This window comes from Budorcas taxicolor, chromosome 14, assembly GCF_023091745.1.
Source record: "Budorcas taxicolor isolate Tak-1 chromosome 14, Takin1.1, whole genome shotgun sequence".
In the NCBI taxonomy this organism is placed as follows: Eukaryota; Metazoa; Chordata; class Mammalia; order Artiodactyla; family Bovidae; genus Budorcas; species Budorcas taxicolor.
The window spans coordinates 79,204,757-79,228,838 of NC_068923.1; the positions used below are offsets into that span (position 1 = coordinate 79,204,757).

Consider the following 24,082-nt stretch of genomic DNA (forward strand, 5'->3'; position numbering starts at 1 on the left):
GATGCGAAGAGCCGACTCATTTGAAAAGGCCCCGATGCTGGGAAAGATTGAAGGCAGGAGGAGAAGGGGACGACAGAGGATGAGATGGTTGGATGGCCTCACCGACTCAATGGACATGGGTTTGGGTGGACTCCGGGAGTTGGTGATGGACAGGGAGGCCTGGCGTGCTGCAGTTCATGGGGTCGCAAAGAGTCAGACACAACTGAGCCACTGAACTGAACTGAACTGAATATATGGGAAGAGAGTTTAACACTAAGTATCCTTTATCTCATCAAACTTTTATCTGCTACTTTTAGCATGCAATAATAGTCTTGCTTGGATCAATTACAACTATGATTATTAAATGGTGATTTTTGTAATTTCCTAATTTCTCATTATGCTACTCTAAGGAAGCACTTTCCCTTTCCCTCCACTTATTATTCATTTATTTATAGCAATAAATAAATAAATATTTATTTTTACATTATTCAGTGAGCTATGTTACCATCTGTGTTAAATTTGCTACAGCTGCCTTAACAAAGTACCAAATTGTGTGCCTTAAACAACAGAAATCTGTTTCCTCCCAGTTCTGAGGCTGGAAGTCTGAAATAAAGGCATCAGCAGGGTTGGTTTCTTCTGAAGGCCTGTGTCCTTGGCTTGTCGATGGCAGTACCTTCACATGGTCTTCCTGCCATTTGTTTCTGTGTCCCAATAACCTTATAAAGACACCAGTCATATTGAATTGACATCATTTTACCTTACTTACCTCTTTAAAGACAGTAGCTCCAAATATTGCCACATTACAAGGTGTAGGAGGGTAGGGCTTAAACATATGAACTGGGAGGAGGCCATGATTCGGCCCATAACATCATCTTTACTTATTTGATGCTCAAATTGCCTGAAATGTGTCGTGTTTCCCTATATGAGTCATAGGATACATAGCCATGGTCTTCAGCATATGTTTAGAGATGTTTCCCTCCTCCCTCCCTTCATTCCCATCCTCCCTTCTCCTGGTCCCTCTCTCTTTTCTCTTTCTCCATCTTCATCTCTGTCGCCCTTCTGCAGTGCAAGCCTCATTAACACCTTGACCACCTAACAATCAGCTCACAAATCCCTTCAAGGGAAGAAGAGACTGGGTATCTATGAAGAAATACATTTGACAACATTACAAATATAGATTATGATTCTTCTCCTTCCTTCTGTCTGGGGTTACTGTGCCCATGGGACAGAAGGAAGGAGAAGAATCACAATCTATATTTGTAATGTTGTCAAATGTATTTCTTCATAGATACCCAGTCTCTTCTTCCCTTGAAGGGATTTGTGAGCTGATTGTTAAGAAGATAATTACAGGATTGGTACCAGGAAGTTTAGCAGAGAGGAATGTGGAATAGGCCTAGATTTAGGAAATATTTGTGTGCTATATAATGTTATCAGGCCCTGTACTAGATTGGGCTGCCGTAACAAAACACCATAAACTGGGTGGTTTAAAAAAATACTTATTTCTCACATTTCTGGAACCTAGGAAGTCTAAGACCAAGATCCTGGCCTATTCGATTTCTTTCCACCTTGTGCATTGCAGCCTTCTCACTGTGTGTTCATAAGAGGGGTTAGGGGATAGATCTTCCTCTTCTCATTAAGTTAGATCAGATTAGGGTCCCAACCTTATGACCCCATTTAACCTTAATTAACTCCTGAAAACCCTAACTCCAGATTGAGTCACAGTGTGGGTTAGGTTGAAATAAGACTTTGGCATAGGGGTACAAGTCAGGTCATAGCTGACTTCAGATGATTCTTCCCACTTCAGATGATTCTTTTTTTTTTTTTTAAGTCACATTTAATTTTATTTAGATAATGAAAAATTTCAAAACTCCACTGTCACAAAAAGAGGTGCAAGAGACCTCCCTGCTGGTCCAGTAGTTAAGACTCCAAACTTACACTGCAGAGGGTATGAGTTCAGTCCCTGGTCAGGGAACTAACATCTCATATGCCCTGCAGCCAAAGAAATAAAAAAAGAGAGAGAGAGAGATGCAATAACTCACAGATTAAACATAAATACATAACTTGAGTATTAATGCTTTCATGCTAAACCAGGGTTTCAGTTCAGTTCAGTTGCTCAGTTGTATTCGACTCTACCACCCCATGGACCACAGCACGCCAGGCCTCCCTGTCCATCACCAACTCCCAGAGTTTACCTAAACTCATGTCCATTGAGTCGGCGATGCCATCCAACCATCTCATCCTCTGTCGTCCCCTTCTCCTCCTGCCTTCAATCTTTCCCAGCATCAGGGGCTTTTCAAATGAGTCAACTCTTCGCATTAGGTGGCCAAAGTATTGGAGTAACCAGGGCTTACGGAGCCTATTAAGTATCTTTTTAGGAGTAGACTTGGGTATCCTACTTTTCCTCAGAGTTAATTTGTTAGTCAAGCCATTTCCTTCAGAGGAAGCATTTTATAATCAAGTGAACAATAATCTGAGCCACCAAGTGCCTTGTATATGTTAGGAAGTCTTTCTCATGGGCCATCCCCATGCCTGCTCAGTGGGCTCAGGGATAAAATGACAGGGATAGAAACCATGTTTGGGCTCAGACCACTTACCATGGTTTACCTGACTGAGTGCCTAATTCAGCAGCAGCAAGAGTGACCAACTGTAAGCCTCTGAAATGCTATGCTTCCTGTTTAAGATCTTCTTCATGGAAGAGTGACTCGACCTCTTTGGGGACAGTGGAGAATCATTATTGTAATAGATACTGGATTAGGTTTGCATTTCCTGCTCATCATGCCTCTAACAGCATCATCAATTTAGGGACATCACACATCCATCAAGACACTATTTAGTATCATATCTTTTCAAAAACTCACTTTACCACAAAACAAGTAAGGTAATAGGTTAATTTCTATGTGATTTATTGGTCTTTCATTATATCTCATCATCCAGAAGAAGGTAAACCTGTAGAATGATGGGATGGCCCTCGGTTATAGTCAAAATAAAGGACTTTTGAAGGGATGCTTTCCTGTGGTTTGCTCTGAATTAATGACTAATCAATAGTGTGGTTTCCTCATAACCAGTATTCCTAGATGGGGTCTTGTTCATTTGGTAGACTACAAAACACATTTCTGCTTAACTGAGCTAACTTGTTTTTATTGCTTACAAATAAGTATCTAGTCTGAGATACAATGCCTACTACCTTCCCTCTCACAGACCACACTCATTCTTATTCCTTCAGTCTTTTCTTGATAATACTGAATCATAACTGATACTGTGATTTTAAAGGTGTTATATCTTGGAGGTATAGTTCATGAATCTTCTTACCTTCAAGGACTCCTTTTACCCTTTTTCCTAGACATACTCATGTTTTGATGTTGTCACAAAATTGCATTTGTTCTCTTTTACTCCATTAGTTAATCAGTGACATTTTCTGATCAGCCTGACGTGGTGTTACAGAATTAAGTTAAGTTCTAGTTAAAAGCAAAACAAACAAACAAAAATTGATGTCTTAGCCTATACATTACAGCTTTATTAAGGATAACAGTACATGGCAGACTTTTCTTTTTTAAATCTAAGAAAAAATTTATATTTTTTTGGCTGAGCAATTCAGCACTTGGGATCTTAGTCCCCTAACCAGGGATCTTAGTTCTCCAGCAATGGAATCATGGAATTTTAACCACTGGACAACACCCCCCACCCCCCCAACTCCCCCCCACCTCCAGGGAGGTCCCAAATGGCAGACTTTTCAAATTATTAAAAATAAAATGTAAAGTGTCATACTTTTGTGAACATTTAGACAGGAATTCCATTTCTACTAAAATTTCAACAACTGACTCTAAGAAATACAAGTGAAGTGAAGTCGCTCAGTCGTGTCCGACTCTTTGCAACCCCTGGACTGTAGCCCACCAGGCTCCTCCGTCCACGGGATTCTCCAGGCAAGAATACTGGAGTGGGTTGCCATTTCCTTCTCCAAGTAAGCCTATATAGACACCAATCTACTTTCCAAAAGTGTCACTCTTCCACAGTAAAATAATGAATAAAGTGCTCTGACTTCTTTGTATCCAAGAGTACAAAAAGCATATGCTTTTTGAGAAATGGACAAGTGATTTTTAAGAAAATAGGAGAAAGTGTTTCTCTGGTCTATTTTTAATCCAGTGCAGTCTGGAGTATTCCCAGTCTGAATGGGAGTGGGTATAGAAGAAATTATTTTGGATTCTTCATGATTGTGGAGGCAGAAATGGTAGAGAGGAATATGTAAGGATTCATTCCTTCTTGTCCCCTGTAGGTTCAGAATTCATGTATCAGTGTATATGTGTTTAGTTAGTTGAAAGGCCGTCAACATTCACAGAGTTTACGGGGTCTTTTCACTTGGATTCACTGTCCCTCCCTCTCCCTGCTATATTTCTGAGCATTTTTAACACCTACGATGACTGAAGAATATGAAGGTTGAGTTAGACAAGTAGAATTCCAAGTAACCAACCAGCTCCTTCCTAATCTGGACAATGAATAAGTAATAGTTGATGTAATGAACATGATAGGTTTAACTGCTTCACAATAAGGGGATGGGCCAGTGTACTGAACCAGTGAATATCAGATGAACTTGTTAGTATTTGCTCTAACAGGGAATGCAGGCTGTCACTTTTCATTCTCACACCGAGTGAAAACCAGAAGCACAATAACGCAGGTGCCTGGAGAATTGTCAGAAACTTGGAGCGGCGATTTTGGTGAAGGAGAACTAGAGAGCCTGTCCTGTCACGTTGACCTGTTGGTATTCCTTCTAGATCACTCTGAAATGCTTCAGACTAGCATCCAGGAATAATAAAGTCTGGATGGCAAAGTCCTTTATTTTTTTAAAATTTATTTTTATTTATTGATTTTTGGCTGTACCAGGTCTTCATTGCTTTTTCTCATGGGTTTTCTCTAGTTGCTATGTGAGGGCTCCTCGCTGCAGTGACTTCTCTTGTGGAGTTATGGAGCACAGGCTGTAGGCATGCTGGCTTCAGTAGTTGTGAACACATGGGCTTAGTTGCTCCGAAGCATGTGGAATCTTCCCAGACCAGGGATCGAACCTGTGTCCCCTACATTGGCAAGTAGATTTCTGTCCACTGCCCCTGTCACCAGGGAAGTCCACAAAGTCCTTTCTTGAAACATACACATTCCTCGACTTTTGGGTATGAAGATTTTCAAACTCACAAATGGTTGAATAGTTTGATGAATACCTGTATACCTCAAACCCATTTCCTGAAGTGCAAGGCAGATCTTAACCACTGGACCACCTGGGAAGCCCTCATTGCTTTTTATTAGTCAGCCATATTTCAGTTGAACACATGGTTTCTTTGGCAATGCAGTGGAGCTGTTAAACTTCTGACCAGTGAGCTTCAGTGACCACTCTCAAAACTCTTTGCGATGCATGCATTGCACGCATTAGAGAAGTGAAAATCAAAACTACAATGAGATATCACCTCACACCAGTCAGAACAGCCAGCATCAAAAAGTCTACAAACAATAAAAGTTGGAGAGGGTGTGGAGAAAAGGGAAAGCTCTTGCCCTGTTGGTGGGAATGTAAATTGATACAGCCACTGTGGAAGGTAGTTCGGAGATTTCTTAAAAACTAGGAATAAAACCACCATATGACCCAGCAATCCCACTCTTAGGCATATACCCTGAGGAAACCAAAATTGAAAAACACACATGCATCCCATTATTCACTGCAGCACTATTTACAATAGCTAGAACATGGAAGCAACCTGGATGTCCACTGACAGATGAATAGATAAAGAAGTTGTGGCACAAATACACAATGGAATATTATTCAGCCATAAAAGCCATAAAAGGAAAGCCTTTGAGTCAGTTCTAATGAGGTGGATGAAACTGGAACCTATTATACAGAGTGGTAATTCAGATAAAGATAAATATTGTATTCTAATGCATATATACAGAATCTAGAAAAATGGTACTGAAGAATTTATTTACAGAGCAGCAATGGAGAAACAGAACTAGAAACTAGACTTACGGACATGGGGAGAGGAGAGGAGGGGGTGAGGTGTATGAAAAGAGTAACATAGAAACTTGCACTGCTGCTGCTGCTAAGTTCCTTCAGTCGTGTCCGACTCTATGTGACCCCATAGACGGCAGCCCACCAGGCTCCCTCATCCCTGGGATTCTCCAGGCAAGAACACTGGAGTGGGTTGCCATTTCCTTTTCCAATGCATGAAAGTGAAAAGTGAAAGTGAAGTCGCTCAGTCATGTCCGACTCTTCGAAACCCCATGGACTGCAGCCTACCAGGCTCCTCCGTCCAGGGGATTTTCCAGGCAAGAGTACTGGAGTGGGATGCCATTGTCTTCTCTGAGAAACTTGCATTACCATATGTAAAATAGATAGCCAACAGGAATTTGCTGTATGGCTCAGCCTCAAACAGGGGCTCTGTATCAACCTACAGGGGCAGGATGGGGCAGGAGATAGGAGGGAGGTTCAAAAAGGAGGGGATATATGTATACCTATGGCTGATTCATGTTGAGGTTTGACAGAAAACAACAAAATTCTGTAAAGCAATTATCCTTCAATTAAAAAGAATATATAAAAACACATGCATGTGTGCTAAGTTGCTTCAGTTGTGTCTGACTCTTTGCGACGCTATGGACTTTAGCCCACCAGGTCCTGTGGATTACCATGCTTCTCCAGGGGATCTTCCCAACCCAGGGATGGAACCCGCGTCTCATACATCTACCTGCATTGGCAGGCGGGTTCTTTACCACTAGTGCCACCTGGGAAGCCCATCTCTATAGTAATCTGAAATGATAACCCTGAATATTTAAATGTCATTATTCCAAAATGAGATGTGATGTAAGTGTAAAAGATACACTGTATTTTTACTTCTTGGTATGAAGATTTTCAAACTCACAAAAAGTTGAATAGTATAATGAATACTCATTTATCTTCCACTTTAAATTCAACAATTATTAACTCTTTGCTGCATTTGGGCTTTCATGTGGCTCAGCTGGTAAAGAATCTGCCTACAATGCAGGAGACCTGGGTTCGATCCCCGGGTTGGGAAGATCGCCTGGAGAAGGGAAAGGCTACCCACTCCAGTATTCTGGCCTGGAGAATTCCATAGACTGTATAGTCCATGGGGTCGCAAAGAGTCAGACACGACTGAGTGATTTTCACTTGCTGCATTTACTCCATCTATTTATTTTATTTTATTTTTTACTCCATCTATTTATCTACATTTATTTTAGGATTTTATTTACATTTATTCAGCAATTTGAAAGTTGCAGGGACTTCCCTCGTGGTCCAGCGGTTAAGACTCTGGGCTTCCACTGCAGGCGGCACCATAAAATATATTAATCTCTTTAGAAAAGGGATGACTTAAAGTAGCTATTTTAATTAAATAAAAGTAATCTTCCAACACAGGGGTCAACGAACTATGGCGTGCAGGCCAAATCCTGACTTTGTAAAGAAGGATTTATTGGAACACAGCCATGCTCATCCATTTACATACTGTGTCTAACTGCTCTTGTGCTGCATCAGCAGAGTTGAGTAGTTGCCACAGAGACCATACAGCCCGGGTCTAAAATCTTTATTATTATTTGGCTCTTTACAGAAAAAGCTTGCCGACTCCAGCACTAATAAATACAAGTGTGGAAATAGTTATGAAATCTTCACAAGCCGAAGGATTTGACTGTCATTCTTGCATGGCAAGTGTTTCTTCCACAAGTGTTTGGGTTTCACAATGCAGTGAATGACTTTGGGTGTGTGTGGTGGGGAGGTTGGGGAGACAGGAGTGGGATTGAGGAAGAAAGCTAACATCCACTGTACATGGCCCTGTGCTAGGCGATTCATACACCGTTACGTTTACTGTGATCCTCACACCACCACGAGGTAGAGATTATCATTCTAGCTTTTGGATAAAGAAACTGAAGCTTAGAAGTTAGACAGTTGGACCCAAGTCTTGCAGGTATTAAACAGAAGCAGCAAGAACCTAAACCTATCTCCAAAGAGATATAACAAGATCAGTTAGGATTCTGTGGGTAAAATTCTCAAACATTTTGTGGTCATGATTCATATATATCAGTGTATGAATGAATGAGTGCTTTAGACATCCCTGGCTTCCAGTATAAAACCATGGTAAGATCCCTGTGAGAAAGCAACTAAGATCTTCCTTTAAAATATAGTGAGGACATTACACACCAAAAAAGTATTGTTAGGACATATATTAAGGACCAAAAACTTGGTATGATCAAATGAAAAGCATCAGAAAAGTCACCTCAAGTGTTTCAATCATCTACTTTCTAAAATGGGGGTAATATTTATGCTGATTACTGTGAGGAAAAGTAGATATTAAAAAACATTCAAAGTACAGAGCTTGTTATAAAAGTGTAAGGCACCATTAATGTCTTTATCTAAGCATGCACTCCTCAAAACCAACTGGGCTATTTCATTCTTACTTCTCAAATTTCAGTATTTCTAAGAACCATGGAGGGATTTCCTTGGTGGCCCAGTGGTTAAGAATCCACCTTGCAGTGCAGGGGATGCGCGTTTGATCCCTGGTAGGGAAACTAAGATCCCACATGCCACAGGGCAACTAACCCCGAGCCACAACTAGAGTCCAGGCACCCCAATGAAAGATACCACGTGCCACAATTAAGACCCAATGCAGTCAAATAAATACATAAAACAAAAAAAAATCAAAGAGGTTGCTTATTAAGCTCAGATTTCCAGGCCCCACATCCAAGGATTTCTTCACACACCTGGGAATCAAAGTGATTCTGAATCTGGTCATCTGGAAGCCATACTTTGAAAATTACTGCTTTAAGAAATAAGTGAAGTTTCATAAGATTTATTTAAATCAACCACTATTTTATTAAAAATGAGCTCTTTACATAACAATGAATGCTTAATTCAAACAATGCTGAGACATATAAAGTACAATTAAATGTTCTTTTTTCACCACCTACTCTGCTCATCTCTCATCCAAAGATATGTTTCAATGATTAACTTTCCAGACTTGAATTTTCCTTTTTTTGGCTATTCAGCATGTGGACTTAGTCCTCTGACTAGGGATGAAACCTGTGTCCCTGCAGTGGAAGCGTAGAGTCCTAACTACTGGACCACCAGGCAATTCCCAAGATTTGGATTTTCTTTCTTTCTTTTTAAGATTATTTTATTTATTTTGTTGTCCTAGACTGTGTCTTCCTTTCGCTGTGCAGGCTCTCTAGTTGTGGTGCCTGGGCTTAGTTGCCCTGTGGCAGGTGGGATCCGTTTTCCCAACCAGGGATCCAACCAGTGTCCCCTGCACTGCAGGGTGGATTCTTAACCACTGGACTACCAGGGAAGTCCCATGACTTTTCTGCACATGCAAACACATATATTTGTTAAGAATAATGAACATCTGATGTTTCCATTTTTGTTTTGCTATTTAAACTAATGCTGAAACAAATAGCCCTATTCTCATATGTCTTTGGGCACGAGTGACTGCCTGTTTAGGACAGACTCCTAAAAGTTGACACATGATGACAGCTTACTTATTTGTCTGATTTTTACCTTCTTTTTTTTTCTTTTTGCTTGCATGTGTGGTGGTGAGACTTCCTGTGCCTAATATTCTGAGTGATTCGTCACTGGACTTTTTTTTTTTTTTAATCAATATCCAACGTTCACAACAAAAATATTTTTAGTTAGACCTGTTCTATCGCTGTCTCCGAAAATTCGGCTTACACGCTACAGAAGACGTGAGTTCAAGGGAGCCAGCGGCAGAGGATAGTCCCAGGAGCTCAGGCGCACCTGGGTCCTCCCCGCGTCTCCTAAGAGCCGGGGCTTCGGGCAGAGGTGCGCTCTGTGGCACTGAGGCCGAGGTCCAGACGCCGCCTCTTCCCAGTGCCCCTTCCCCTTCACTCTCAGTCGGCTTCTCTAACTCCCGTCCTGCTCCACTTCCCTGAGTTCCGCAGCGCTCCGCTTCAGAGCAGCAAGGGGAGACTTCAGACCACTCGGCTGCAAAACCTGGTGGCTCCAGCGGCTAAAAAAAAAAAAATCTGCCTGTAATGCAGATTTGGGTTCGACTTCTGAGTCAGAAGAGCCCCTGCAGAAGGAAATGGCAACCCACGCCAGTATTCTTGCTTGGAGAATCTCCACGGAGGAGCCTGACGGGCTACAGTCGCAAAAAGCCGAACACCACTGAGCAGCCAGAGTAACCAGCACGGGCCCGCCTCTTCGTGTCCCGCCCCTTCCGCTGGACATTTGCTTCCGCTTCCGGTCTCGGCGTGACGGCGCCCCGCCCCGCCGTGAAGAGCTTGGCATTGTGGGAATTCTTTCCTTTCTCGCTCCCCGGCCATCTTGGCGGCTGCTCTTGGTGAGTGGGCTCCTCCGGGCCGAGGTTTTGGCAGCGCGCGGTGCCCAGGGAGTTGCCGGTTTGGAACTTCAGATCGTAAACTTCCTGTCCTGTCCTCTGTGTTCTAGGTTGGGGGCGTCCCGCATCTAAGGCAGGAAGATGGTGGCCGCAAAGAAGACGGTGAGTGAAGCAGGCCAGGGCCGGAAGCCTATTTCACGTGGAGAGATGAGTCTTGGCCGGGGCGGGCAGTTTTGAGCTCTCTGGGCGGACAGCGTTCCCGCTGGCCTTGGAGGCTTCCAGAAAGAACCCGAGAGGCCTTCTCAGTGCTTTGGAACCCTCTACTTCGGAGATTTATTAAGGGGCTCTGGTTCCAGGAAACTGGATCCACTGTGGTGTTTTTTGGCCGAGGCTTGCGAGATCTTAGTGCCCTTTCTAGGGATGGAACCCGTGCTCCCTGCTTGGAAGCGGGGGAGACAACCACTGGACTACCAGGGAAGTCCCTGGATCCAGTTATGAGTGGTTACAAACAAGGCCTTCAAGTTCGTATTAAATGTTTGCTTTGTAGAAGAAGTCACTGGAGTCGATCAACTCTAGGCTCCAGCTGGTTATGAAAAGTGGAAAGTACGTGCTGGGGTACAAACAGACTCTGAAAATGATCAGACAAGGCAAAGCGAAACTGGTCATCCTCGCCAACAACTGCCCAGCCTTGAGGTAATTGAAAGAACCTGGGGGTGTGTGTCTTCCACTGTAAGTTCGTCCTGAGTGAGTATCCAGGAGAGTGAGCTTGCATCTGGGTAGCATGAACTGGATGTCAGGTAGAATTTGTATTACAGGGACACATTTGCAGGATAATTTAAGGGTTTCTGTTGTGTTTGGCTCTTGATTTTTCGCCCCTTCATAGTCTCTCCTATGTGGTTCTCCTTAGGAGAAATGTGTGACAGAAATCAAAGAAGGGCAAAGTTTGAGGGTAGTGCAGAAACGTAAGTGGCTTTTCCTTATGTCCTGCCTTTTTTTGCTTGTTCTTTCTACTTTGAGGTGTTTTAAAGGAACTTCATTTTATGAATTACTTGTAGTATAGAGAAGCTAAGATAGAAGAGTTCAGGCTGGCCTGTGGATCTACACGCCCCCAGTTCACCCAGTTTTTGCCTGATTCACTGTTTTGAAACTGATCTTATGAGGTGTACATAAGTTCTAGTTGGACCGTGCAGAGTATCAACCATATTTTCAGCCCTGTGCCTGTGATTTTCTATGGTAATGCATAACCTCACAGCATTTCATACAGGGTGTCTGTACCAAATGGACAAAGACTGGAGAGCTCTCTTGCATCTCATCCCAAAACTTTGGTCTTACTTGAAACAGTTCACACTTACCTATTAGAGCAGTGCCTTTCAGCATGAATGTACATACAGTCTCAAGTAATTTGGTTTAAATGCAAGTTCAGATTTAATGGATCTGGATTGGGGCCTGATGCATTTTTAACAAGCTTCTTGATGGCTCTCTACCTACTTGGTGGTCACAAAAAATGTTAATTGGGCAAGTGCAAGGCTATGGCATGCCTGTTGTTATTTTATTGCATTTAGCTTTTCTTCACTTCATAGTTGCTCTTTGTTTTTAATACAGATTGAAGGTTTGTGGCAACCTTGCATTGTATAAGTCTGTAGGTGCTGACTTTTTCTTTGTTGTTATAATTTGTGATCTTTGATGTTATTGCTACAATTCCCTGAAGGTTCACGTGATGGTTGGGGTTTTTTTTTTTGCAATAAAATATTTTAATTTATGTATGTACATTGGGGTTCTTTTTTAGACATAATGCTGTTGAACACTTAGAGGCTACATAATGGGTTAAACAACTTTCATATGCACTTGGAAATTAACAAATTCCTGTGGCTAGCTTTATTGCAATATTTGATTTATTGCAATGGTCTGGAAGGAATCTGCAGTATCTGAGGTATACCTGTTCTATTACTCTCCATCTAGGACTCAGAGCACCAGAGGGTGATAGAAATGGCTTAGACATTGTGGGAATTCGGTAAAGTGTCTGGCAGGTAGTAAATGCTAAGCAGATGATGATTTTATTCTGTACCCTCTTTTTCCATGAGCACAAATATATACTGTAGAGGATCCAAAGGATGGTTGGTGTTGGATAATGAATATGATATTTTTAAGAATAATAAATGGCTTACTGTTTGAAGGTCTTAGAACATTGGAACTAATGAGAGAAGTAACATTTAATCTGTGTCAGTTGGTATGGTATTTATTTGCCCTTTTTTTTTTTTTTTAATTCCCAAAGGAAATCTGAAATAGAGTATTACGCCATGTTGGCCAAAACTGGTGTCCATCACTACAGTGGCAATAATATTGAATTGGGCACAGCATGTGGAAAATACTACAGAGTATGCACACTGGCTATCATTGATCCAGGTATGCTTTTTCAGTCATAAAATAAGTCTTTTTCCTTTATGATATAATACAAGGGTTTCTTCCTATACAAATGTCTTTGGTTCCTAAGTTCAGTTACTGAGAATTTGCATATAGCAAGGGATATCCTGCAGGCTTATGTCATGGAGAGTTAGTAGTGAATGTCAATACATAATTATCTTTGTTATAAATGAAATTCTTTTTACTTTGAGATCATGAATTTAATTTCATACCGCACCTAAGAAATTATGTCTTAGGGCCTTGGCAAAAGGTGAAATTATAAAGGGGGAGAATAATCAGGTGAAACAGTAGAAGAAAGCAGTCCTTACTGGCTGCCTGAGAATAGATGGATAAAATTAGATTGAGGGGGGAAAAAAGGGCCTACAAATACACATCATGTTTTGAACTTAAGAATTTCTAATTCATGAAGCTACTGCGAATATTCTCGCTGTTCTGATTTTTTTAATAATCAGGGCAGGCTAAACATTCGCTATATTAAGACCATGCATGTGTCCCCAGACCTAGTTCTTTGCCTAGGTCTGGTTTTATAAATGCTGGTGATATACCCAAGTCTGATTTACATGACACATCTTGTGTGGGAAATGTCTGTGACTCTAGGTATCTGATCAACCTTGAGAAATGGTAGCACAGCTAGTGTGATAACTTTTGAAGATAACCATTGCTAGTTTGATGATTACCAGTTGCCACTAAATAAGTTGTAAAAATTACTGTGTTTTATTTTTTAGGTGATTCTGATATTATTAGAAGCATGCCAGAACAGACTGGTGAAAAGTAAATCATGTACAATTTTTCTTTAATAAAACTGGCCAGAGCTTGTTTTAAAAACACTGTATTCGTTGCAGTTATTTATTTACTTTTATTTCTTCTTGTCCCAGTATACTTGCCTGAAGCTAGATTAGTGAGGATGGGGCATCAAGATACAGTGGTAAAACTTGTGGGTTAAGGGCCCAGTATCCCAGTTTCACTTTCCCTGTTTTTGTAAAGGGAATGCACTGAATTCCTTTCCAGTACTTGATTTTTAATACTTAGTTTTAATAATTTCAGTCCCAGGATATTGCTGTCATTTTTTAAAATGTTTATTTAGCTGCATTGGGTCTTAGTGGCGGTTAGGCACACAGGCTTAATTGCGGCATGTCGGATCTTAGTTGCACAACCAGGGATCAAACCTGTGTCCCTTGCATTGCCAGGCAAATTCCTCACCACTGGATCACTAGAGAAGTCTCTGGTATCGTCATTTTGTTGAGTATGTCAGAGGCAACAAGGGTCAGTACCCAGAATCTAACCAGCACTGCAGTTTTACAGTCCACCTTAAATCCACTGAATCTGAGTAGCAAAGAGGATTAAGTGAAATATGTTCCTTCCACCTCCAGATTTTCACATGGTGAGAGAAGTTCTATTGAACTTTAATGAAGCAAGGTCTTACTTAAGGGTTTGTAGTAGTACGGTTCAGTTCAGTCACTCAGTCGTATCTGACTGTTTGCGACCCCATGGACTACAGCACGCCAGGCTTCCCTGTCTGTCACCAACTCCCGGAGCTTACTCAAACTCATGTCCATCTTATCCTCTTGTCGTCCCCTTCTCCTACCTTCAATCTTTCCCAGCATCAGGGTCTTTTCCAATGAGTCAGTTCTTCACATCAGGTATTGGAGTTTTAGCATCAGTCCTTCTAATGAATATTTAGGCCTGACTTCCTTTAGGATTGACTGTTTTGATCTCCTTGCAATCCAAGGGACTCTCAAGAGTCTTCTCCAGCACCACAGGTCAAAAGCATCAGTTCCTCACCCCTCAGCTTTCTAAATGGTCCAATTTTCATAACCATACATGACTATTGGAAAAACACCTTTGACTAGACGGACCTTTGTTGGCAAAGTAATGTCCCTGCTTTTTTGTATACTGTCAAGGTTGTTCATAGCTTTTCTTCCAAGGATCAACTGTCTTAATTTTCATGACTGCAGTCACCATCTGCAATAATTTTAGAGTTGAAGAGAATAAGTCTGTCACTGGGAAGCCTTTGTAGGAAAAATATACTTGGGACAACTTCAGAATATTCTCAGATCTAAAGTGTTTCACAGTTTCGCAAAGTGTGTTTTATATATTTTCAGTCCTAAAAGATGTACTGTGAAGTAGGTTTGACGTTCAGATTGGGGGGATACCACATACTTCATCTCCCAAGTATGTCCTGTGTAACCCTTTTCTCACATCTTATAATACCCTTTGAAACACTGAAAGGAATTAGGGGAAAATGGTGACTCAGATTTATAGAGTTGAATATTGCTGGTGGGGTATACTCAGGACATGTTGTGTTGGGTTCTAAGTTTGCAGAAGTGTTAGAAATATTTTTTTGACTTTAGAGTCAGTCAACATGTGAAGGCAGTTTTTGATGATAAAGGAATGAGATACAGGAGATGTGAATGCCTTTAATACATTATCCAAAAAGTTGAGTATTTGCTGAACTTAAAGTCAGCATATTGGTATCTTAGTTTTGTCTCTTTGTGACCCCATGTACTGTAGCCCACCAGGCTTTGCTGTCCATGGAATTCTCCAGGTGAGAATACTGCAGTGGGTAGCTAGCTGTTCCTTCCAGGGGATCTTCCTGACCCAGGGATCAAACTCCGGTCTCCCACATTGCAAGCGTCTGAGCCAACCAGGGAAGCCCCGATTGACTATAGGTAGGTAGGTTTATTTTGGGGCTCTGTATTCTGTTCCATTGCGGTATCAGTTGTTACTTCTTTTTCATTTCTTCCTTTGTTTTCATTATTTTTGACTTTGGTTACACTGGATCTTTGTCACCGGGCACTGGCTTTGTCTAGTTGCAGGAGAGCAAGGGCCACTCCAGTTGCGGTTTGTGGCCTCACTGCGGCGACTTTGTTGGGGAGCACAGGCTCTCGGTCCATTGGCTTCAGCAGTTGTTACACACAGGCATAGTTGCTCTGGCTTATGCTGTCTCCCCTGTCCAAGGATCCTGTCTCCCCTGTCCAAGGATCCAACTCATATCCCCTGCGTTGACAGGTGGATTCTTACCCACTGTACCAGCAGGGAAGGCCTCGTTCTCTTGTTGGGTTTTCTCTTTTTTTTGGTGAGCATGACTAGAGATTTGTCCATGTTTACCCTTCCAAGGGCTTCCCAGGTGGCGCAGTGGTAAAGAAGCTGCCTGCAGTGCGGGAGACCTGGGTTCGATCCCTGGGTTGGGAGGATCCGCTGGAGGAGTGAATGGCAACCCACTCCAGTACTCTTGCCTGGGAAATCCCATGGACAGGGGAGACTGGCAGGCTGCAGTCCATGGGCCCACAGAGTTGGGTGCGACTGAGTACCCTTTGAATAAACCAGCTCTTGGCTTTATTGATTTTTTTCAATTTAAAAAAAATCTTATTTGTCTCCTCTCTGATCTTCATTATTTTTTTCCTTCTGCTGTCTTTAGATTTTGTTCTTTTTCAGATTCTTTTAGGTGATAGGTAAGATTGAGATTTTTCTTATTTTTTCGAGGAAGGCCTGTATCACTATGTACTTCCCTCTAACAACCACCTTTGCTGTATACCATAAATTTTGTATGGGTGTGTTTTCATTGTCATTTGTCTCAAGGTATTTTTTAGTTTCTTCTTTGATTTCATCTTTGACTCATTGGTTTTCTGACAGCATGTTGTTTTAGTCTCCGTGTAACCATTTTTTTCCCTCATTTCTTTTTCTGCAGTTGATTCTAGTTTCATGTCATTGTGGTCAGAAAAAATACTTGAAGGGCTCTTTGCTTCCTGTACCTGGATATCTGTTTCTTTCCTTAGGTTTGGGAGGTTGTTGGCCATAATTTCTTAGAATACATTTTTTTTAAAACCTCCTTTTCGCTTTCTTTTCCTTCTGGAATTCCTATGTATGTGTAGATTGGCACACTTTTATATTATCCTACCGGTCTCATTGGTAGGACTGATGTTGAAGCTGAAACTTCAATACTTTGACCACCTGATGGAAAGAGCTGACTCATTGGAAAAGACCCTGATGCTGGGAAAGATTGAGGGCAGGAGGAGAAGGGGACGACAGAGGATGAGATGGTTGGATGGCATCACTGACTCAATGGACATGGGTTTGGGTGGACTCCCGGAGTTGGTGATGGACAGGGAGGCCTGGCGTGCTGCAGTTCATGGGGTCGCTAAGAGTCGGACCCGACTGAGCGACTGAACTGAACTGAACCAGTCTCATAATGCTTTCATTTTTTTTTCCCTCCAATCTGGCTTTTTGTCTACTGTTCTAATTGGGTGATTTCTATGCAATCTACCAGGTCACTTATTTGTTTTGCAGTATTCAGTCTGCTCTTCACTGCCTTTTAGTTTAGCTTTCATCTTGGCAAATGAGTTTTCTGATTTTTCTTGGCTCCTCTTTATAGTGTAGTTTTTTTTTATAGTAATCTGCATTTTTATTCACAGACTTTCCTAATTCCTTCAGTATTTTCATTATCTCCTTTTTGAACTTGGTGTCTGTCAGACTGAAGAGATCTGTTTCATTGTTCTTTCAGGGGAGTACTCTTGATTTTTTAACTGCAAGTGGTCCTGGTTCATTTTACTTGTATTCCTCTTACTGTGAGTTTAGGAGAAACAGTTATTTACTGTGATCTTGGAGGGATGTGTAGTCTGCATGGATTTAATATTTATTAATATTAATACAATTAATATATATTAATATATATTTATATTAATATAATTTAATTAAAATATTTATTAATATTTTTGATGTGAGGCCTGTGTTTAGTATGAATGCCTGCTGCCTCTCCTCAGTGTGTCTTGGCCTTAATATCCCTTTGGTGAGGAGTCTGACTGATACGATGACCAGTCTGTAGTAGCTGTCGAGTGGGGCCTCCTCTTTGCTCTGTGGTTGCCACAGCCCTGTTGGGAACAGAGTCTGTTCTCTGGTTATTGGAGTAGAGGCCCCCAGATCCATTTCTGAGTCACCTGTCTGAGCTGTAGTGTGAGGTAGGCAGAATTGGAGCGCTTCCACCAGGAGAAGAACCACTGAGTATTCCCCTACCAGAGCTGTCCGCCGGGAGAGTGCTCTGCACTGTCACCAGTGTGCGGGCTCACGAGGCCACCTGCACAGATCCACTCTAGTCAGGTCCCAGGAGCGCTGAGTCATGCACCTGGACCGTTGGGGAGTGACGGAGGCAGCCCAGACCTTGTCCCAGCCCAGCCCCCCAGGGACGCACTCAGGACGCCCACAGCTGCCAAGAGTAGCTCCATCTCAGCCACGGAAGCACCTGTTTTCCACCTGGATGTCGCGCAGTGCTGAGTTTACAAAGCAGGCAGTGTATTTGTAGAGTCAGACACAACTGGGTGGCTGAGCCACATCCTGCAGCTTAGTTTACAAGGCTGGCAGTGCGGGTGTCCGTCGGCGTCTGGCACAGCCACAGGGAGAGACCTGAGCTCTGCTTTCTACGTTGAGCAACCCTCTGGCACCTGATTCCGGAGCCTGCTGGGAAGGCGGCTGGTGCAGGGAGGAAAGAGGCTGCTCCGGCGGGCCCTCACCCCCCACCTAACAACGGCACTTGGCTTCTCCGAGCCGCTAAGCCCCAGCCCTCTCCCCAGCTCTGTGCTCTAAACCCAGGTTTCAGCACCTGGCCCCAGCTGGGCCCGCAGACGTGCGTCTCGGGCTGGGCAGCGCAGGCAGGCGCACAGACTGCAGCTCTGTCTCTTTCTCTGTCACACACTGGTTGTGACACTCACCTCTGAAGCTGCCTCTCTGTCCTGGCGACTCTCACAGCTCCCTCCGAGGGGCGCAGGTTCCCTCCTGCTTTTTCTTTCTCTTTCGTCCCACGCGGGGTTGTGTGGAGGTCTTTTCCTCTCAGGTGTCTGAGGTCTTCTGCTAGTGTTCAGTAGGTCTTCTGTGAGAACTGTTGCGTATGTCAGTGTGTTTTTGATGTATTTGTGGGAAGAGATGATTTCCACATCCTTATACTCCACCGTCTTGATTAGTGCCCTGAGTTACTACTATTAGATGAGGGATGGTCACACAAATAGTGAAAGTGGAAAGCAAAACCTTTGTACCTGAGACATACAGGGAGCAGACGAGAAATGGAGAACTATTTTTTTTCTCTCTTTTTGGTCGCACTAGGTTTTCATTGCTGTGCGCGGGCTTTCTCCAGTTGCAGTGAATGTTGGCTAGTCTTCTTGCCGCATTGCAGTGGCTTCTCCTAGGGAACACAGGCTCTAGCGCACGGGCTTCACTTGCTCCACGGCATGTGGAATCTTCCCGGTCCAGGGATCGAACCGGTGGCCCGTGCACTGGCAGGCGGATTCTTACCCACTGTACCACCAGGGAAGTCCGGAACTAGTTTAAATTTTAGACAATTCTCAAGTTAAATATCTTGGGTTACTATGTGAATTTAACGGATTAGTTGGAGGTTTTGTCTCCCACGAAGGCACCTTCCTTCCCAAGTTGGAGAAAGTTGAAAACGGTACAGTGAAATGTCCTAAACAGCTAAAGCGTACGTGGGGAAGGGCAGGGGCAGCGGCCGCGTGTGTTGGTGTGCACGCCGTCTAGAGCCGCTAGGGGGAGCCAGGACTCAACGCAAAGCAGGCTGGAGACAGCTGGAAGCAAGGGCTAAACTGGGATCACGTCTCAAAAGGCAGCGCCAACCCAGATCCACACTTGGGGTGAAAACCCGTTTTCAGGATCGCATGATCGCATGGAGGACTAAAATATAAATATAAACGGAAGGTTTAATACCTCGAATCACAACTTTTATACTTGGCAAGAATTAGATGGTTCCAGATAAGATTGAGGCCTAGGAGATGGTCTTCCTACTCTGCTACACCGCCTTTTGGGAGGATTTTTTTTTTTTAATTTATTCATTATTATGGTGGTTTTTTGGCTGCGCTGGGTCTTCGGTGCTGGGGATGGGCTTTCTGTAATCGCAGTCCTCGGGCTTCTCTGCAGCGGCTTCTCTTGCGGAGTACGGGCTCTCAGCGCTTGCGGTTCAGCAGTTGCCGCATGTGGTCCCCGTCGTTGGAGCTCTGTGGCTCTAGACCATGGGAAAACCAGTAGCTGTGGCACGTGGGCTTAGTTGTTCTGAGACATGTGGGATCTTCCCGGACCAGGGGTTGAACCCATGTCCCCTGCACTGGCAGGCAGATCCTTCACCACTGGATCACCAGGAAAGTCCCATTGACTTTTAAAATTTATCTTTGTTTTCAAGTTTTACCATGTACATGTAGATTGAGTACATTCTTTTAAACGTTGCATAGTATTTCTGAGTTAGGGACTGTACCACAATTTATCTGTTCCCCCTCTGGTGATGATTAGGTTATTTGTAATTTGTTCCTTTTACAAACTCTAGTAACATTCTCATACAGGCCTCCTTGTATGTTTGTGTTAAAATCATCTAGTTACATACCTGTAAGTGCAGCTGCTAGAGTACAGAGTGGGGCTGCATTTTTAGTTTTACTAGGTAGGGACGGATTATTCCTCAGAGACTGCCCATTTGTGTTCTCACTAGCAGTGTGTGGGAGCCCCATGTTTCCTCAGCCTTACCAACACTGTTGTCAAGACACAGTAACTTTTGCCAAGTTGATTGCTTTGACCTGCATTTTCCTGATTTTCAGTGAGCTTCAACGTTTTTTTTCATACCTATCTTAGCCATTTCTCATGTATACATATCTTGCATTTAAGATTAAGAATTTTACACAGAATACTGTTCTCTGAAGTGAATTTTAATATTGTATAAAAAATCCAACTTCTTATACAAGTACATATGTTCTATGATTTTATGCATACATCCATATACATATATCAAGGTAAAGTCTGATAAAAAAAATAGCTTTCCCATGGCCAGTGTTTTACGGGAGTTAAGTCTGTAAAACCGTGCAGATTTTATTTTGTTGTCAAATGACACTGTAACACTAAGACAGAACAAGACCAAAGCAAATGGTGTCCACAGTATGTTATAGGGTATCTTGCATAGCTTATTTGTTCTCACTTGATAAAACTCATTTTAGAATTCTGACAGGTGTTTTTTTTTTTCTCAATGAATTCATACAAGTTAGTATGAATTGCCTTTGTTCTATAGCAAACCAGCTTTCTTAACTCTCGTTATGTTTTACTTTACAACCTTACAGAATCAATGATAGCCTGAGCTTTGATGGCTCTGAACTGTTTTCACTGTAATCCTTGATACAATAACGTACAAATACGTAGAGCATTTTGAATCTTCATCTGTATCGCAGGCGATTTTCCAGGGCTTCCATTCTCTGTGTCATTTCTTCTAGTAAATAAATTAAGGAAGAGGAATCTGAATGGCATATTTACATTCAAATACAACTTGATTTATCTACAAACTAATTTGTGTCCTGCAAAATACAGGGCTTTTGTTTTTTCCATTTCTATAATTCTGACATAAGTTTATAGTAACCCATTAGTACATACGATTAAGACTATAGATCTGTGTTGGGTTAAATACTTTTTTTTAAAACATTAAATCCAGATAGCTCAGTTCACATTTTTCTTTTTAAAAATTTGAATTCTACTCACTCCCCTGTTGCTTATAAATTAATTTACCATAGCACACCTCTGGGAGCTGAACTGATAATGCTGGGAATGAGGAGAGGAGGAAAAAAAAGGATTAGGTCTTGGAAAGTAAGATATGACATCAGAAGAGAAGAAAGTGGGGAGTTTTCACCTATGAGGCCGGATGAGACCATAGGGTAGCAGCCTTGAGGATGTCTGACACATACAACTTCCTTAGTACCTTGTGCAGTAAACCCTCAGAGGCGGGCCGGGAGAAGGCAGAGCAGAGGCGCATTAGGGCGTCCCTGGTGGCGCAGCGGTAAAGAATCCTCCTGCCCATGCAGGAGACAGGAGTTCGATCCTTGAGTTGGGAAGATGCCCTGGAGAAGGAAATGGCAAGCCACTCCAGTATTCTTGCCTGGGAAATCCCATGGATGGAGGAGCCTAGCAGGCTACAGTCCATGGGGTCCCAAGGAGTTGGACACAACTGAGCAACTAAACAGTAAGAGCAGCATTAGAATAAACATTTGCCTTCATTCCTGAAGCTGCTTAGTACCCTCCACCTGCCCCCTGCATGGCAGCATGAGAGCCTGGATTCATCGTCTAGATTAACCATGGGCAGATTATTTTGCTTTCCTTTAGGAAGCATATTTCCAGTTTTCAGGAAGAAAATGGCTATAAGCTGATTTTTATAAACCCACTGGCACAGTAATAGTTCAGAATTAAACCATTTCCCTTTAGTTGATATGTGTTGAGCTAGATATCGGGCAGTTTTAGTAAGCTTACTACAGTTTTAAGTTCAGAACAGTTGGCAGAGTGTTCAGTGCATAAAAGCACTGAATCTCATTTCTCCACCATCCCAAAGCATTCCTTTTATTTGTAACTCTATTTTAATGAATCACTGGATCCTGCTGTTCCCTCGGTAGAATGTTTCATCTTTGAGTGCTGATATAAAATCTGTCTGCTGCCAAATGGAAAAATCCCAACTCCAGTCCTCTAGAAACTACACACTGACCAAATGTGGCTGCAGGGTGGCTTGGGGCGAAAGGAGAGGTTTGGAGTTTAGGTAGAATTTGAAACCTCTTCATTCTACAGCATTCTTTGCCTACCCATACTGTATCTCTGATGCACTTCAGATCTGTATCTGTATCTTTGCCTACATGTACTGTATCTTTGATGCACTTCAGTTTTATCTTTCATTTCCTCCCAGCAAAGAGGGAATTAAGGAAACATGTTTTTTCTTTACTTTATTGCATACTGACTGGCTAACTGGCCTTACTGCTCAACCTCCTAGAACCAACCACAGATAGCTTGACCCGTGTCAGCAGTTTGGCTTGCCCTCGGTTCTCAAGCACCTGTCAGACTGCTTAAGAAATAGCTTTTCCTGGGGTTCACTATTCTTGACTTTATAGAAGTGACTTCATTTGAGACATACTGATATATAGAAGTGTTTGAGGTTGTGATAGTATTCTTTGCATTCCATACAGAGGCATAACATTAGAAAAGGATATAGCGCTGCGTTAATTTTCTTACTTCTTCATTTGCAAGGTTCTGGAACATTATAAGGTTTTCACATTTGCATTGATCCTGTTTTTCTTCCAAAGGACTTCCTAAGAAAGCAGATGGAAAGTGTTCACCTCTATAACCCACCAGACTTCCCAGACACACTGTGATAGGACTGAATCAGCACATGGAAGAAACCATAATGAAAGCAATGTTCAACTTCTTCCATGTGGCAAGATCCAGTAGATATCAGAGCTGTATATGCGTCCACTGCTGAAGTGGCCTTTATTGTGGACTGCGGGAAGGATGCTGCAGTTTCTTCCTGTTTATTTTTTTAGTTCTCCTTTTTCTTAAGTTCTTTTCTTCCCCACCCCACCTACCGCCTACTTGCTCCTTTCTTGTCCTCCCTTAAGCTGAGTTTGTTGGCAAGTTGATAGCAAGCTACCTTATAGTAATATTTTACTTGGAATTACCTGAGGATTTTGTTGAATGGAAAACTTTTTGTGTAGACCGTGCAAGATTGTCGTCTTCAAACAGATATCTGTGTTGCACTGCAAAATTAGAACAGGAAAGTAGGTCTCGGATATTTATGGTGACTGGCTCAGATTCTGTAAAGAGAAAGAAAACTGAAGTCAAACCTGTTTAACATGGTTGTGGTTATAAAACAGCCATCAGCTGTCAGAGTAGGGTACTTGTTATTCCTAGAATGAGGTACATAGCTTTACTTTAGGACATACGATGGCAGAAAGACCATCAGCAGAGAGGCTTTTAGCAACTATGGCTAAAAAAGGGTAGAGTAAATGTTTCCTATGTGATGGAGGGGGGAAAGCCATGTAATTCAAATCTTTCTTACTTACACTTCATTTGTCTGAGGGGAAACCATGGTGGAAGCAGCCACCGAAGATTCTAAAAATGTTGCTTTTAAAAAACATACCTGTTGGCTGGTGGACCCTGTTTGGCAGTTCCCCTGCTGGGGAGTCCTGTCTTCCATCAAAGTCTTCCAGAGCTGAGAGGTAAAAGGCAACCAGAAGAGTGATAGTTGTCCACATGGGTGCATATGTTCTTAGGAAACTGGTCCCAGACCTACTGTTTACCTGCCTGCCCCTACCCAGGATGTTCTGGTCTGATTCGGTAACACCACCAATTCAGAAAAGCAGTCGGTTACCCCAATAACCCAAGACCTTGCAGAGGCATTCTCTCCTGTAAGAGAAGCCTGGACCCTTTAAATGCATCTTCTTACTTAAGAATGTCCCCCTAAATATTATGTCTAGAAAGTAGGGTGGGAAAAAATTTGTCCAGTTATTAAGGTGCATTGGCAGCAGCTCCACTTAAATAAAAGAGCTTAGAGGCTAAACATCAAGTTGCATTAG

At 42.5% G+C, this 24,082-nt stretch overlaps 2 protein-coding genes and 1 non-coding gene across 4 annotated transcripts in view; 2 read left to right on the forward strand and 1 right to left on the reverse strand.

Moving 5' to 3' along the window:
* Positions 1-10,417: 10,417 nt before the first annotated feature.
* Positions 10,418-13,560, forward strand: RPL30 (ribosomal protein L30). Its single transcript, XM_052651968.1, has 4 exons — positions 10,418-10,469; positions 10,855-11,000; positions 12,580-12,710; positions 13,454-13,560. The coding sequence occupies exons 1-4, from the start codon at positions 10,449-10,451 to the stop codon at positions 13,501-13,503; spliced, it is 348 nt and encodes a 115-aa protein (XP_052507928.1). The 5' UTR covers positions 10,418-10,448; the 3' UTR covers positions 13,504-13,560.
* On the forward strand, positions 13,141-13,273 carry LOC128059708 (small nucleolar RNA SNORA72). The gene has a single exon (XR_008200632.1). It is a non-coding gene; the product is annotated as a small nucleolar RNA SNORA72 (small nucleolar RNA).
* Positions 13,561-20,900: 7,340 nt separating the features above from the next.
* MATN2 (matrilin 2) overlaps positions 20,901-24,082 on the reverse strand; it is a 166,777-nt gene continuing 163,595 nt past the window's right edge. Inside the window, exons 16-19 of one of the 2 annotated variants that reach the window (XM_052651949.1) lie at positions 23,647-23,718; positions 23,186-23,263; positions 22,721-22,819; positions 20,901-20,970 (exon numbers count right to left, since the gene is read on the reverse strand). In XM_052651949.1, coding sequence (XP_052507909.1) covers positions 20,915-20,970; positions 22,721-22,819; positions 23,186-23,263; positions 23,647-23,718 — 305 coding nt within the window. In that variant the 3' untranslated portion in view covers positions 20,901-20,914. Of the gene's footprint in view, positions 20,971-22,720; positions 22,820-23,185; positions 23,321-23,646; positions 23,719-24,082 lie in introns of both variants that reach the window. The other variant, XM_052651948.1, reaches the window with a different exon arrangement.